Source organism: Procambarus clarkii, chromosome 82, assembly GCF_040958095.1.
Source record: "Procambarus clarkii isolate CNS0578487 chromosome 82, FALCON_Pclarkii_2.0, whole genome shotgun sequence".
NCBI classification, from domain to species: Eukaryota; Metazoa; Arthropoda; class Malacostraca; order Decapoda; family Cambaridae; genus Procambarus; species Procambarus clarkii.
The window spans coordinates 9,363,517-9,381,777 of record NC_091231.1 but is presented as its reverse complement, the minus strand read 5'-3'; the positions used below and the strand labels follow the sequence as shown (position 1 = coordinate 9,381,777).

Genomic DNA, 18,261 nt, shown 5'->3' with positions numbered 1-18,261 from the left:
GATCGGGTCGTACGATGTACGACCCGATCTGCGAATATGTAGGCCTTGGTGGGGGGGGGGGAGGGCCGGGCACGTGCTGTAGCAACCCGTGTTCCATCATCAACAATGATTATGCTCATAATTATGCTCATAACAATGCGTATGGCTAGGCATCCCCTCCCGTTCTTAGAAGAGCATCCACCTCCAATGAACGTTTCTTACCTAGGAACGTTTGTTACCTATTAACGTTTGTTACCTATTAACGTTTGTTACCTATCAACGTTTGTTACCTATTAACGTTTGTTATCTAGGAACGTTTGCTACCAATTAATGTTTGTTAATCAGTTTTACTATATGAGAGGAGGTGAGAGTGGAGAGCGTGGACCTCAAGGAACACTATATATATATATATATATATATATATATATATATATATATATATATATATATATATATATATATATATATATATATATATATAAGAAAGTTATGGCTCCAGGAGCTCCAGGCCTGAGCGCGCGGGACCCACTCCGGGCACTCCGGAAGCTCCCTAATGGACGACAGCAGCAACCAATAGAAATGTTTCAACTGAAAATGGTGTGTAAATATCGCATTTCTATTGGTTAAAATGCCATGTAGGGTTCACATTTGTAATTCCAAAAAAATCCCAAAATGTATTCTAGCCCTGAGCCAATAGGAATCTGCTATTGCAAAGGGAACGTAAATACCCATTTGCCACTGGCCGAGCCGCTGTAAAGTGTCCGGAATGTGCAATTATCCGACGGCCCGAAACTAAACGTCAACTTGGCCCAAAACTTTCTCATGAATCAACCAGATCAGGGCCGGGACTCGTCACGCATTTACACGACCGCTTACGAAACCTGTACATCTTTCCTCAATCATGGCGGCTTTGTTTACGCTTATTAAACAGTTTACCAGCTTGGAAACGTCACAAAGCAAGGTTATTATGGTTATAAACAACCTCGTGGTGCTTCGGAGGTCGTCAACTGTTTGATATGTGTAAACAAAGCCGCCATGATTGAGGAAAGATGTACGGGTTTCGTAAATGGTCTTGTAAATGCTTGATGACTCCCAGCTGCAATCAGAGCCCCGCACTGAGTTACAGTCTAACACTGGGTCCTGTAGCACAGTAGTCTACGTCCTTGGCTCGCACTCGACGGACCCGAATTCAATCCCCGGACGGAACAAGAACGGTTGGGCACGTTTCCTTTCAGCTGATGCAGTAAACAGGTACCTGAGAGTCGGGCAACTGTTGTGGGGGGTCGCATCATTCTTTCAACCTGGTGTACCTGTTCACCTAGCAGTAAATAGGTACCAGGGAGTTAAACAGCTGCTACGGGCTGCTTCCTGGGTATGTGTGTGAAAATTAGGATTAAGGACTTGCCAGAAACGCTACGCGTGCCAGTGGCTGTACAAGAATGTAACAACTCTTGTATATATAAGTAAAAAATAAAATAAAAAATAAAAAAGACACGTTAAAACCACGAGCATCGTACTTACACCATGGTCTGAACACGTCATCAATGGGAGACAAGACCACACCATCAATGGGAGACAAGACCACACCATCAATGGGAGAGAAGACCACACCATCAATGGGAGAGAAGACCACACCATCAATGGGAGACAAGACCACACCATCAATGGGAGACAAGACCACACCATCAATGGGAGACAAGACCACACCATCAATGGGAGACAAGACCACACCATCAATGGGAGACAAGACCACATCATCAATGGGAGAGAAGACCACAACATCAATGGGAGAGAAGACCACAACATCAATGGGAGACAAGACCACACCATCAATGGGAGAGAAGACCACATCATCAATGGGAGACAAGACCACACCATCAATGGGAGAGAAGACCACAACATCAATGGGAGAGAAGACCACAACATCAATGGGAGAGAAGACCACAACATCAATGGGAGACAAGACCACACCATCAATGGGAGAGAAGACCACAACATCAATGGGAGAGAAGACCACAACATCAATGGGAGACAAGACCACACCATCAATGGGAGAGAAGACCACACCATCAATGGGAGAGAAGACCACAACATCAATGGGAGACAAGACCACAACATCAATGGGAGAGAAGACCACAACATCAATGGGAGACAAGACCACATCATCAATGAGAGAGAAGACCACATCATCAATGGGAGACAAGACCACACCATCAATGGGAGACAAGACCACACCATCAATGAGAGACAAGACCACAACATCAATGGGAGACAAGACCACAACATCAATGAGAGAGAAGACCACATCATCAATGGGAGACAAGACCACATCATCAATGGGAGAGAAGACCACATCATCAATGGGAGACAAGACCACAACATCAATGAGAGAGAAGACCACAACATCAATGAGAGAGAAGACCACAACATCAATGGGAGACAAGACCACATCATCAATGGGAGAGAAGACCACATCATCAATGGGGGAGAAGACCACATCATCAATGGGAGACAAGACCACAACATCAATGAGAGAGAAGACCACAACATCAATGAGAGAGAAGACCACAACATCAATGGGAGACAAGACCACATCATCAATGGGAGAGAAGACCACATCATCAATGGGAGACAAGACCACAACATCAATGAGAGAAGACCACATCATCAATGAGAGAGAAGACCACATCATCAATGGGAGACAAGACCACAACATCAATGGGAGAGAAGACCACATCATCAATGGGAGACAAGACCACACCATCAATGAGAGACAAGACCACAACATCAACATAAGCTGAGAACATATCTACGAAAGAGACCACAACAAAAAACCGATATGGAACTAAATATCAATATCTAGAGGATAGAGGAGACAGAGGGGGCATGACCACAACATACAAGATACTGAGGGGAATATTAAATAAAGGTGGATAAAGCTAGACTCTTCAAATGAAGAGAAGGAAGTAGGCCAAGAGGACACAAGAGGAGGAAGTACTCGTACCCTGTACGCGTAGTGAACGAGTTGAATGCACTGCAAGAGGAAGTTGTAGGAGCCACCTCCATTCACAACTTGAAGGCAATATTCGATAAAGAGTTGGGACGTCAGAATAGTTAAGTTGTGATACTACAAGTACAACAAGGGTAGTAGGCTGGGTATTATGAGCTGGACCTCACTCCCCTCTTAGTCATTGTTAGGTAAGTACTACCACCACCACTACCACCACTGGGTCACTACCTCCACTACCACCACCACCCCCCAGCCACCACCCAGCCACCACCACTACCACCACCCCCCAGCCACCACCACCACCACCACTCCCCAGCCAGCCACCACCACCACCACCCAGCCACTACCACCACCACCACCCAGCCACTACCACCACCTCCACCACCACTACCACCCCCCAGCCACCACCAATATAACACCTCCTCTTCCCCTCACCCTCCCTCGTGCAGCCTCGTAACTTCCCCCTGCACCCCGCACTCCCCCAGCTCCCCCTCCAGAGCCTCCCCTGGCCAGCAGCCCCTGCCACCCCCGACCCTGGCCACCATCTCCCCTCTCTCTCTCCCCTCCCAGCTGTCGCCAGGCAACACGTGGGTCAGGCTCGTCCCCTCACCAGCTGGCTCGCCGCCCCTCACATTTATTATAATGAAAAATATCCGGCCCGCGTGATCCGACCCGGCGTGTTTTGAAGCGTTATTCCCAGTCCGGCCGAGATGGCAGGCTCCAGCCGGCTGGCTCCACCACCTGGCAGCTCCAGCCGGCTCCACCACCTAGCAGGCTCCAGCCGGCTCCACCTCTTCTCCAGACTTCTCTCAGGTGTTAGGCCCGGCGTGTAGGCCGGGTCGGGGCATGCTGGAGACTTTTCCTTGAGAGGCCAGAGAGAGAAATGTACACAAAAATGATAAACAAATTACTTTTAGCGCACATAAGTGTTGGTGGAGGGCGCACGGCTGGACCAGTAGCGCACTGTGCACCACCTTGATTATCCCAGATATTTATTCACTGTGGCAGAATGTTTGGAATTTACGGGCTCACCATAGCCCGTGCTACATGGAAATTTTTGTTCCAGTAGCTGAGCCTAACAAGAAGAATGTTTGGAAGCTTTAGGGGCTATTCATGCCCGTGCCACCTCTTGGGTGGCTTCATCTTCATCAATTAATCAGTCTGTTTGCAAGAACAGGTAGATATGATGAGCACCTTCAGTGAGCGCCTGGCGTAAACACCACAGCCCCAGCGAGCGCCAGACGTATACACCACAGCCCCAGCGAGCGCCTGGCGTAAACACCACAGCCCCAGTGAGCGCCAGACGTATACACCACAGCCCCAGCGAGCGCCTGGCGTAAACACCACAGCCCCAGTGAGCGCCAGACGTATACACCACAGCCCCAGCGAGCGCCTGGCGTAAACACCACAGCCTCGGGGAGCGCCTGGCGTAAACCACAGGAGGCACTACTCCAGTTGTCAGCTCCCATCATTGTGCCAAATTTTAAAAGGAAAAAAGAGACAATGTAAACTGGAGCAGAGAGGCATCTTAGCACCTACCCACATGCAAACTATACCCTCAAACTTTGAGACAACCATTAACCCTCTACTTGGCCAGCGGGTCTCCATGCTCCACATTACCGCAAGGAAAGACAGCTATACGTGCTCTACAACTGACACAAGTCATGGACCGGACAAGGGACTTGGACCTCTTAGTCATGGACCGGGCAAGGGACTTGGACCTCTTAGTCATGGACCGGACAAGGGACTTGGACCTCTTAGTCATGGACCGGACAAGGGACTTGGAGGTCTCAAGAGTCATGGACCGGACAAGGGACTTGGAACTCTTAGTCATGGACCGGACAAGGGACTTGGAGCTCTCAAGAGTCATGGACCGGACAAGGGACTTGGAGCTCTCAAGAGTCATGGACCGGACAAGGGACTTGGAGCTCCTTAAGACGCTATGCTTGACACGTGTAGGTCAGTCTGCAGGTAACACAACATCTGAGACAACACAGAAGCAGTGTAGCCTCAACACAAGGTAATCACACCTTACACCTCCCTTCCCTCCCCTACCCCCTTCCCCCCTTTCCTTGATACCTTTTTCTCCCATGCTCCCCTTCCTCTTCCCTTCCCTTCCCTCCGTCTCCGTCCCTACCTCTTTCCCCTTGACCCGTCAGTCACAGCCTGTGTTACTGCCGAATACTGATAAGGCAGACCAGAATATTAAGCCTGTGTGTGTGTGTGTGTGTGTGTGTGTGTGTGTGTGTGTGTGTGTGTGTGTGTGTGTGTGTGTGTGTGTGTGTGTGTGTGTGTGTGTGTGTGTGTAATGTACTGACTCCCGACCTATTTTTCCTCTATCATATCTACCATATATTTATCTCACAACACCAGGATGCAGTCCGAAGCAGCTCCCTAACTCCCAGATACCTATTTACTGCTAGGTGAACATAGGCATCAAGTGATAGAAACTCTGCCCATTTATATCTGCCTCGACCGGGAATCGAACCTGGGCCCCTAGTACCACACGACCCCAGAGCACTCTCCACTCTGCTGCTGATGAGTCTGGAAGATTTTAGTAAAGTTTAGATAGTGTGAGGGCGTTGAAGTGACTGAGAAGATATGCAGATGTTATGATGTATCAAGTTTTGGAAGTTGTGGAGAGATGTAAAGAGTGTAGGACGTTTAAAGAAATATAGAGGTATAAAGGTGTACTGTGCAGTGGTCCAAGAGGTGTAGCACGGGCTCACCATAGCCCGTGCTACTTATCCCGCTCCTGTGCCAGGTAAGTTACGGGCTCACCATAGCCCGTGCTACTTGGAGCTTGTTCCGAGTAGCTGAATCTATAACAACAACAACAACAACGGGGTGTAGGAGGATATATAGGTGTAGAAAGGTGTGTAGGGGGGTGACGAAGGGACGAGGAGCAGCTCCGGGCACATGTACACACACACCGTGACCACTCCAATAACATGGTGCCTCCACCTCCCCCCCGCCACCCCCCCTGGTCAGTTGTTTGGTCAGACCTCCTTCAACACCCCCCACCATAACCACCCCCCCACCCCCCGGGCCCCATATTGGAATTCATCACCTGACGGTGACCTAGACAGCATGGAAGACAGCCTCGCCAATCCCCTCAACCACTATTTACTCAACTGTAATGAGTTCCAGCAGTTAAGGAATCACTTTCAAAATAACAACGTTTTATCAGTGACAGTTGCAGCCCAACTCCTGCTTTCGTAAAGGATTGACAAACTCCTAACACTGCTAATTCCTATTAAATAAACAATTAAAGTAAGAAATCAAGAATTATGAAACTAAGATCGCTGCTGTTTACAAAATGATGTAGCGAGAATGTAGGAAGGAATCGGCGACACATCTACACACACCGCCCAAGGAGCTGGCATATGAGGGGCAAGGAACTAGTAAGGTAAGGCTTACCATGAGCTATGGGAAGGGAAAGCTCTCAGCCTGCTAACAGGAGTCAGCAGTCGTCTGCTCCTGTACCCTCCTGTGTGTAAAACTAGTAGGGTAAGGCTTACCATGAGCTATGGGAAGGGAAAGCTCTCAGCCTGCTAACAGGAGTCAGCAGTCGTCTGCTCCTGTACCCTCATGTGTGTAAAACTAGTAGGGTAAGGCTTACCATGAGCTATGGGAAGGGAAAGCTCTCAGCCTGCTAACAGGAGTCAGCAGTCGTCTGCTCCTGTACCCTCATGTGTGTAAAACTAGTAGGGTAAGGCTTACCATGAGCTATGGGAAGGGAAAGCTCTCAGCCTGCTAACAGGAGTCAGCAGTCGTCTGCTCCTGTACCCTCCTGTGTAACAAAAAAAAATGGTGGGGGGGGGGGGGGCAGACTTCATACACAGCATCAAATGTACAAATAACAAAACCTAAAAGACTTAGAAGCATGTGCACCAGCTGATTGAGAATCGAGAGGCAGGACCCAAGAGCTGGAGCTTAACGCACACAAGCATACTGTTCTCCCGCCTCCGGGGGTTCTCTCCACCCCCCCCCCCCCCACCCTCCACTTGGTGTTATCAGCTCCGTATCACAGTCCTGGCGGCCTGGAGATAACATCATCCCGTTGTTGACACCTCCGATACCATGGTTTCTAACCCCCCCCCCCCTCCCCTGCCCCGTTTACCGTTAGCGACAGTTACTGTTACTTCTCACCCGTTGTTAGTGACCTTTACCGTTGCTTATCACCCGTTGTTGCCGACTCTCGCCGCTGTTAATAGCACTTCCTGTTACTTTCTTTCTGTTGTGAGGTAAAAGAATGACTAACAGGACGAGACAAGTCCACAGTTTACCTCTTAAAAGAAACATTACCTGAGATTACCTTCAGTCATCTTGACTGATGTGAGAATGGAACGTTGCAGGCTCGGCGTTCGATTCCCGCTGGTCCAAACGGCATCCCGTCCTCATAAAGTAAGGTCAAATGCTCGTTAATGCAGCCGCCAAACCCCCATATTGATGGATGACAAATATTTTACAGACACACAACCCGTCCTCATGCCCGGCTCGTTAATGCTGCGGCCGCCCCCCAAGACGCATTCCTCAGTTTTATCGCATTGTGTATCAAGAAACACATTTGTTCGCATTTATAGAGTAAAGTTCTATGTGTAGTAAGACGTAAGTTAGGTTAGGTGTTTAGGTTCTGTCGACGATGATTTGTATTTGAAATACGTGGGTGAAGCAGTTACAATGTTGCTGTTCGAACAGAGGTCGTCAGCGAAGCACTGTTCGAGTGAATGTTCGAACGTCACCCGTTGTGAGTGGTTTGTAAAAATGTGCATGGAATGAACATTTGACCTTTGTTGATGACGACGGGCTGGTTAAACACCATTCACAACTGATGACATTCAAATATTTATCGAACAGTGCATCGCTGACGCCCTCTGTTCGAACCTCACCGCTTTCCTCCTCCTGCAGGAGGCCACGCTTCGATCACAGCAGTGTGTTGGCGCAGTCCGTCCTCCAAACAAAGACCCAAAAGTGATTCCATGCACCCGCCAAACCTCAGCTGTTTATGAATGAAAAACGGTTTACACACGACTCACAACTGCTGACGTTCGAACACTTCCGGAACAAATGCTTCACTGACGAATTTTGTTCGAGCCACAACGCTGTAAATGCTTCACCCACGTACTACAAATACAAATAATCGCCAACAGAACCTAAACACCTAACCTAACCTATGCCTATATATATGCACAATATGCTAATATATTATAATATTAATTTATATTTGAGAAAATTCCCGTTTTGAATGAACATCATGTAAAAATTTACGAATGCGTCTGTGGGGTCGACCGCTGGATGTAATGGACTTGAGTTGAGGACGGTTTGGTATATTAATTTTTTTTTCATTTTTGTTTCTACCCCAGACGTGGCCACACATTTACAATGCTAACCAGCATATATACATTTTTTTCTGTCCTCCATGGACAGGGTTAGAGTTGTGTTAAACATATAGTTCAGTGGGTATATATTCACTTAACAGACATCACGTTACAATGGTAAAGCATCGACCAGATGCAACATTTGATGATAAAGCAGCTGATATCAACCGGGACCCACAGGACGAGCTAGCAGAGGATGACACAAGGAGAAATAAACTGACTGCAGTAATTGGAAGAAACTTTCTAACACGTAATTGAGGACTCAGGAAAGAATCAAGTTGTATTAGCAGCCATTCTTGACGCTGTTCAATAACGTGTTCAGTGTAAGACAAGAGAGAACAAGGGAACGTGTTCAGTGTCAGAGACACACACACAGAGACACAAAGAGAATAATATGTTTGCATAATTGTCGGAAAATTCAATAAAACAGAAGAGGATAGTGATGCAGGGATAGATAGGAGAGAGAGAGGTGCAACCTTACGGCGGCCCTCGTCTGCCCTTGTTAATTACTGAATGACCTCACATGACCCTAGTTGAGCACAGCTTGTTTCCAACCCCCTCACTGACCTCTGCTGGCCCCGTTCCCCTCACGCCATGCTCACCCTCTTCTTCCCCACCCTACCCTCTCTCTAACCCCCATTTTCCCCAACAGCCAAGGACCCCCCCCCCCAACCCAAACACCCTGCCTGACACCCTTAGTCCTTTTCCCCCCTCCCTGACACCCTAAAATCTCTCACCTTCCCCAACACCCCAGGCCCCCCTCACCCTCCCCGACACCCCAGTCCTCCCTCACCCTCCCCGACACCCCAGTCCTCCCTCACCCTCCCCAACACCCCAGGCCTCCCCCCTCACCCTCCCCGACACCCCAGGCCACCCTCACCCTCCCCGACACCCCAGTCCTCACTCACCCTCCTCAACACCCCAGGCCTCCCCCCTCACCCTCCCCAACACCCCTCACCCTAAGCGTGGCGCCTCACCTGTCGTAGTCGAGCTTGCAGTAGATCTTGTTGTCCCTGGCGAAGCAGGAGTGCTGGAGCTGGACGCGACAGACGCAGCAGACGAGGCAGTCCTCGTGCCAGGAGGTGTCGATGACTCTCATGATGAACCTGTCCTGGATGGTCCTGCCGCAGCCCTCGCACATCTCCACCCCCACCGGCTTCATCACCTCTGTGGGCGCCCGCACCACGCCGGGGAGAAGGTTGCTGTTAGTACCACACTCATTCACTCACCACAACGACACACCTATACACCTGGCGGGACCAAAGAGCCAAAGCTCAACCCCCGCAAGCACAAATAGGTGAGTACACCTCTACACTCCGCTTCTCGCTCTACATACACTTGAGTTTACATTATTTCACTTGTTGGACTAAAGTAAACTGTCCAAGTGGTTGGAGGGTAGAGCGACGATCTCGCTTCGTGCGGATCTGCTTTCAATCCCCGACCGTCCAAGTGGTTGGGCACCATTCCTTCCCGCCGTCCCAGCCCAAATCCTTATCCTGACCCCTTCCCAGTGTTATATAGTCGTAATGGCTCGACGCTTTAGCCCTGATGGTTCCCTTCCCTTCGCGTGCTGGTTGGTCAGTAAGTTATTGTGGCAGGCTCACCAGCCCTCCAGAGGTTGATGGCCACGAGGCCAATATCAAGCCAACTCACCACTTGTATAATGCTGCGGCTAATGACAATTAATAACCTCTGGAGAGCTATTGAGGTCACCACAACCAACTTACTGACCAGCCAGCAAGTATTCTTTAAACCGGATAGACTAAACCGGATGGATTAAACCGGATAGTCGTGGGCATAGTTCCAGGACTAAAGGGGCCACCTCCATTACATTCCCGGTAATTTGTTCCATAGATCAACAACCCTGATTCCAAACCAGTATTTACCCAGGTCTTTCACGAATCTAAACTTATTCCATTTATATATATTGTTTCGTGTTCTATTGAGTGTTGATATATTTACAACCTTATTTAAATACATTTTATTATACCCTTTTATTCATTTTCATACGAAGTTTCAAGTAACATTATTTTTTGTACACAAATTTTTAAATACATAAAATCATATTTAATTCAAAACTAACAATAAACACAGTGTATATTTATTGCATGTGTATTGTTTTAACTAAAACATTTTCTTATTATATATTGTGTGTATAAATGATGAAGTTATTGGAAGCATCGTAAAGTTATCATGTAGACACTTGATATCGTGAAGGTCTCACGTAGACACCTGATAACGTAAAGGTCTCACATAGACACCTGATATCATAAAGGTCTTTCACAAAGGTCACACTTGGACACCTGATATCGTAAAGGTCTAAAGTAGACACGTGATATCATAAAGGTCACACTTGGACACGAGATATCATAAAGGTCTAACTCGGACACCTGATATCATAAAGGTCACACTTGGACACCTGATATCATAAAGGTCACACTTGGACACCTGATATCATTTAGATCTCACATACACACCTGATATCACAAAGGTCACACTTGGACACCTGATATCACAAAGGTCTGACTCGGACACCTGATATCATAAAGGTCTAACTCGGACACCTGATATCACAAAGGTCTGACTCGGACACCTGATATCGTAAAGGTCACACTTGGACACCTGATATCGTAAAGGTCACACACAGATACCTGATATCATAAAGGTCACACTTGGACACCTGATATCACCAAAGTCGTACGCACTACACCTGGAGTAATATTACAAACATTATTATTAAACTAAAACAATAATGAAACATATAATAAGGGACGTCATTAAATGCTTTACATCAAAGGTTTAATATAACAGGCGAGGCAGGTCTAGGGCGGCCCGGCCTCACAAACACGGGGCCAGGGATTCATCAAGCAGTTACGCATCTACTCACAAACCTGGGGGACGGATTCATCAGGCAGTTACGCATCTACTCACGAACCTGGGGGCCGGATTCATTAAGCAGTTACGCATCTACTCACGAACCTGGGGGACGGATTCATCAAGCAGTTACGCATCTACTCACGAACCTGGGGGACGGATTCATCAAGCAGTTACGCATCTACTCACGAACCTGGGGGCCGGATTCATCAAGCAGTTACGCATCTACTCACGAACCTGGGGCCGGATTCATCAAGCAGTTACGCATCTACTCACGAACCTGGGGCCAGGGATTCATCAAGCATTTACGGATTTACTCACGAACCTGGGGGCCGGATTCATCTACTCACGAACCTGGGGGCCGGATTCATCTACTCACGAACCTGGGGGCCGGATTCATTAAGCAGTTACGCATCTACTCACGAACCTGGGGCCGTATTCATCAGGCAGTTACGCATCTACTCACGAACCTGGGGGCCGGATTCACCAGGCAGTTACGCATCTACTCACGAACTTGGGGCCGGATTCATCAAGCAGTTACGCATCTACTCACGAACCTGGGGGCCGGATTCATCAAGCAGTTACGCATCTACTCACGAACCTGGGGGCCGGATTCATCAAGCAGTTACGCATCTACTCACGAACCTGGGGGCCGGATTCATCAAGCAGTTACGCATCTACTCACGAACCTGGGGGCCGGATTCATCAAGCAGTTACGCATCTACTCACGAACCTGGGGGCCGGATTCATCAAGCAGTTACGCATCTACTCACGAACCTTCAGCCTGATTCATCAAGCAGTTACGCAAGTCCTCACGAACCTCCATATCTTTTCTCAACCTTTCGTGGCTTTGTTTACATTCATTAAACAGTTTACGAGCATCGAAGCTTTACAATCAAGTGTTGTTATTGTTATAAAGAGCCTCCTAGAGCTTCGGAACTCAGAAACAGTGTAATATATGATGTAAACAAAGTCGCCAAATATTGAGAAAAGATGTACAGGTTCGTAAGGACGTGCGTAAACTGCTTGATGAATCCGGCTCCAGGTGTGTGTGTAAACAGGCCAGGTGAATGGAGTGTGTGTGTGTGTGTAAACAGTCCAGGTGAATGGAGTGTGTGTGTGTGTGTAAACAGTCCAGGTGAATGGAGTGTGTGTGTGTAAACAGGCCAGGTGAATGGAGTGTGTGTGTGTAAACAGTCCAGGTGAATGGAGTGTGTGTGTAAACAATCCAGGTGAATGGAGTGTGTGTGTGTAAACAGTCCAGGTGAATGGAGTGTGTGTGTGTGTAAACAGTCCAGGTGAATGGAGTGTGTGTGTGTAAACAGTCCAGGTGAATGGAGTGTGTGTGTGTAAACAGTCCAGGTGAATGGAGTGTGTGTGTGTAAACAAGCCAGGTGAATGGAGTGTGTGTGTAAACAGTCCAGGTGAATGGAGTGTGTGTGTGTAAACAGTCCAGGTGAATGGAGTGTGTGTGTAAACAAGCCAGGTGAATGGAGTGTGTGTGTGTGTGTAAACAGTTCAGGTGAATGGAGTGTGTGTGTGTAAACAGTCCATGTGAATGGAGTGTGTGTGTAAACAGTCCAGGTGAATGGAGTGTGTGTGTAAACAGTCCAGGTGAATGGAGTGTGTGTGTGTAAACAACCTGTCCTCTCACTTAATATGTCTTATAAATTACGGAATTGACGACTCTGCTGAAATTTGCGACGTGTTAGTCAAACATAATAGCACCTTAATGCTGACATTTATATATACCTGGACCAGGATACATTCCATGACTTGCTTGGGTTCCAATGATTCATCCCAATTCATCCCACGTATGATGAATCTAGCCGATATACTCCCTTGTGTATCTAGTATGTTTCAGAGTATCTTTTCATAATTCCAATATTATTTTCTGTCCGATGGTGCTTAGGACCTATACAGCATAAGAGACCATCAACAATCTTCCAGAAACAGCCCAATTGATAGTTTGTAATGGGCAGTATGGTAGTTCCGGGTAGGTCCTTGATAGACAGTCGAAGGAGATATGCATAGTGCCTTAAGGAGGATGGGGGTAAGGGACCCACTCCACGCTTATCTCTATCGATCCTCTTAAAGGTGACTAGGGAATGGTGGGAGGGAGGTGGTGGTGGTGGTGAGGTGGTAGTGTGGTGGTGGTGAGGGTATGGTGGTGAGTTAGTGGGGGTGGTGGTGAGATTGTGATGTGGTGGTGGTGATGGTGATGTGTGGTGGTGAGCTGGTGGTGATGGTGGAGACGGTGGTGACAGTGTACTTACCTAACAGTGACTACAAGGGAGTGAGGTGTACCTCTCGGTGCCCAACCTACTACCCCCCCCCCCTCCCGTGTTATATCCGTTGCATTACAACTTAACATTTCTGACGTTGAAATTCTGTGGCGAATCTGACCTATGGATAGAACTGGCTTCCACAACTTGTATCAGAACATTCCACTTGTTGACCACCAGTACAGGGTGCGAGTACTTCCTTATATTCTATAGACTCATTTGCGTTTCCAACTTCCACCTGTGTCCTCTTGTCCTACTTTCTTCTCAATGTTATAAGGCTATCCTTGTCCGCCTTATCTATTCATATACTTATCTTGTATGTTGTGATGACCTGCCCTAGTCCTTCTAGCCTCTAGGGTTAGGTTAGGTTATCTTGAGATGATTTCGGGGCTTTTAGTGTCCCCGCGGTCCGGTCCTCGACAAGGCCTCCACCCCCAGGAAGCAGCCCGTGACAGCTGACTAACACTCAGGTACCTATTTTACTGCTAGGTAACAGGGGCATAGGGTGAAAGAAACTCTGCCCATTGTTTCTCGCCGGTGTCCGGGATCGAACCCGGGACCACAGGATAACAAGTCCAGTGTGCTGTCCGCTCGGCCGACCGGCTCCCTAGTTGTAAGGGTTGTGAGGTATAGTTTCACTAGCCTATACTCGCAGCTTAACCCTCTTACCTCTGGCATCAATCTTGTTGCAAACATTTGTATTTTCAATTTTGGTTTTATGCTTCACGCGGTGTGGGTTCCTGGCTGGTGCTGCATAGTCCAGTATGGGTCTAACGATTGTTGTGTAGAGTGCCTTGAAGAAGTCATGATTTCTGTTTCTAATCAATGTTCTTCTATTTGCCAGCGTCGCATATGTTGCCGATGTTATCCTGTTTATGTGTGCCTCCGGTGTTTGTGTTGGAATTATATTCACTCACAAATATTTCTCTCTTTCCAGTTCCTGTAGTTACCTTCACCTCATGTCTCGTAGAGGCTACAGGATCCAAGTAAATTCAGTAGAACTTCTGGTTTCAACTCTTTTGACCATGTCGTAGCTCAGTCGATTAAGGCAGCGTCTGGGATGATCTCGGACGTAGGTTCGAATCCTTGTCACGGCCCTTGTGGATTTGTTCATTGATCCATCACGCTATTGTGATTTCTGTGTGTATTTTGGATAGTGCTTGACAAAGTACTTCTGCAGCTCCTTCAGTAGCCATGGTGAGAGCATGTCTGGGTTCACTGATTTTTGTCACATCTAGTTCCTCCACATGCTTTCTTAACTCTTTTACAGTAACTACAATGTCATCCATTGTTTCTTCCGGCCTTTCATCTCACAACCTTGGTCTCCGCGCGAGTGCTACTGTAAACACCTACTGAAAACTTCTGTTGGTTCCTCGCATACCTCATGACCGCACCCGACGCACCACCCCACGCGACGCACCACCACACCCGACACACCACCACACGCGACACACCACCACACCCGACACACCACCACACGCGACACACCACCACACCCGACACACCACCACACGCGACACACCACCACACCCGACACACCACCACACCCGACGCACCACCCCACGCGACGCACCACCACACCCGACACACCACCACACCCGACACACCACCACACCCGACGCACCACCCCACGCGACGCACCACCACACCCGACACACCACCACACCCGACACACCACCACACCCGACACACCACCACACCCGACACACCACCACACGCGACGCACCACCACACCCGACACACCACCACACCCGACACACCACCACACCCGACGCACCACCCCACGCGACGCACCACCACACCCGACACACCACCACACCCGACACACCACCACACCCGACGCACCACCACACGCGACGCACCACCACACCCGACACACCACCACACCCGACACACCACCACACCCGACGCACCACCACACGCGACGCACCACCACACCCGACACACCACCACACCCGACACACCACCACACCCGACGCACCACCCCACGCGACGCACCACCACACCCGACACACCACCACACCCGACACACCACCACACGCGACGCACCACCACACCCGACACACCACCACACCCGACACACCACCACACCCGACGCACCACCACACGCGACGCACCACCACACGCGACGCACCACCACACCCGACACACCACCACACGCGACGCACCACCACACCCGACACACCACCACACGCGACGCACCACCACACCCGACGCACCACCACACCCGACACACCACCACACGCGACGCACCACCACACCCGACGCACCACCACACGCGACGCACCACCACACCCGACACACCACCACACCCGACACACCACCACACGCGACGCACCACCACACCCGACGCACCACCACACCCGACACACCACCACACGCGACGCACCACCACACCCGACGCACCACCACACCCGACACACCACCACACGCGACGCACCACCACACCCGACGCACCACCACACGCGACGCACCACCACACCCGACACACCACCACACCCGACACACCACCACACGCGACGCACCACCACACCCGACACACCACCACACCCGACGCACCACCACACCCGACACACCACCACACCCGACGCACCACCACACCCGACACACCACCACACCCGACACACCACCACACGCGACGCACCACCACACCCGACACACCACCACACGCGACACACCACCACACCCGACGCACCACCACACCCGACACACCACCACACCCGACACACCACCACACGCGACGCACCACCACACCCGACACACCACCACACCCGACACACCACCACACCCGACGCACCACCACACCCGACACACCACCACACCCGACACACCACCACACCCGACGCACCACCACACCCGACACACCACCACACCCGACGCACCACCACACCCGACACACCACCACACCCGACACACCACCACACGCGACGCACCACCACACCCGACACACCACCACACCCGACGCACCACCACACCCGACACACCACCACACCCGACGCACCACCACACCCGACACACCACCACACCCGACACACCACCACACGCGACGCACCACCACACCCGACACACCACCACACGCGACACACCACCACACCCGACGCACCACCACACCCGACACACCACCACACGCGACGCACCACCACACCCGACGCACCACCACACCCGACGCACCACCACACCCGACACACCACCACACGCGACGCACCACCACACCCGACGCACCACCACACCCGACACACCACCACACCCGACGCACCACCACACCCGACGCACCACCACACGCGACGCACCACCACACCCGACACACCACCACACGCGACGCACCACCACACCCGACGCACCACCACACCCGACACACCACACGCGACGCACCACCACACCCGACGCACCACCACACCCGACACACCACCACACGCGACGCACCACCACACCCGACACACCACCACACGCGACGCACCACCACACCCGACGCACCACCACACCCGACGCACCACCACACCCGACACACCACCACACCCGACGCACCACCACACCCGACACACCACCACACGCGACGCACCACCACACCCGACGCACCACCACACCCGACGCACCACCACACCCGACACACCACCACACGCGACGCACCACCACACGCGACGCACCACCACACCCGACACACCACCACACCCGACGCACCACCACACCCGACACACCACCACACGCGACGCACCACCACACCCGACGCACCACCACACCCGACGCACCACCACACCCGACACACCACCACACCCGACGCACCACCACACCCGACACACCACCACACGGCGACGCACCACCACACGCGACGCACCACCACACCCGACGCACCACCACACCCGACACACCACCACACGCGACGCACCACCACACCCGACGCACCACCACACCCGACGCACCACCACACGCGACGCACCACCACACCCGACACACCACCACACCCGACGCACCACCACACCCGACGCACCACCACACGCGACGCACCACCACACGCGACGCACCACCACACCCGACGCACCACCACACCCGACGCACCACCACACGCGACGCACCACCACACGCGACGCACCACCACACGCGACGCACCACCACACCCGACGCACCACCACACCCGACGCACCACCACACGCGACGCACCACCACACCCGACGCACCACCACACGCGACGCACCACCACACGCGACGCACCACCACACCCGACGCACCACCAAGAACGTCTTGTATACCTCCAACATTATAAAAAAAATTAAGAACATATGAATAAAAGCAACGAAGCGTGTATTGGGACATACGAGGCCGCTCCTGATTATATCCACACAAACTAATACATGTATGAGTTTACATGTTAGACATATGTATATAAACATGTGTCTAACATGTTTAGACACCAATAGGTATGCGTCTAACCACTACCACTTACCCAGGTCTTGCCTGAATGGAAACTTATCCAAGTGCCTGTGTATCATAATTATTGTATTAAGAAGGCCGCGCCCATCCTGTGGTGATACATGATGGGGTCTTTCCAGAGTCATCCTCAGCAAGTCAAATTACATTGTTTGATATAAATTGCCCGAAACGCTATGGGTGCTAGTGGCTTTACAAGAATGTAAATTCAACTTAAATTCTATGTTCTCTGTTAACCCCCCATGTACCTTCTTGTATATAAATAAATAAATAAATAAATAAATAAATAAATAAATAAATAAATAAATAA

General features: G+C 50.6%; 2 protein-coding genes across 4 annotated transcripts in view; one reads left to right on the top strand and one right to left on the bottom strand.

The window, feature by feature from the left end:
- Positions 1–18,261, top strand: part of LOC123764307 (uncharacterized) — a 275,355-nt gene that overhangs the window by 90,810 nt on the left and 166,284 nt on the right. The gene's annotated exons all lie outside the window — the stretch shown is intronic.
- The window catches only part of LOC138358266 (LIM homeobox transcription factor 1-alpha-like), a 64,951-nt gene that overhangs the window by 25,612 nt on the left and 21,078 nt on the right, over positions 1–18,261 (bottom strand). For all 3 annotated transcript variants that reach the window (XM_069316075.1, XM_069316074.1, XM_069316076.1), the window contains one exon: positions 9,348–9,537. In XM_069316075.1, coding sequence (XP_069172176.1) covers positions 9,348–9,537 — 190 coding nt within the window. The remainder of the gene's footprint in view (positions 1–9,347; positions 9,538–18,261) is intronic.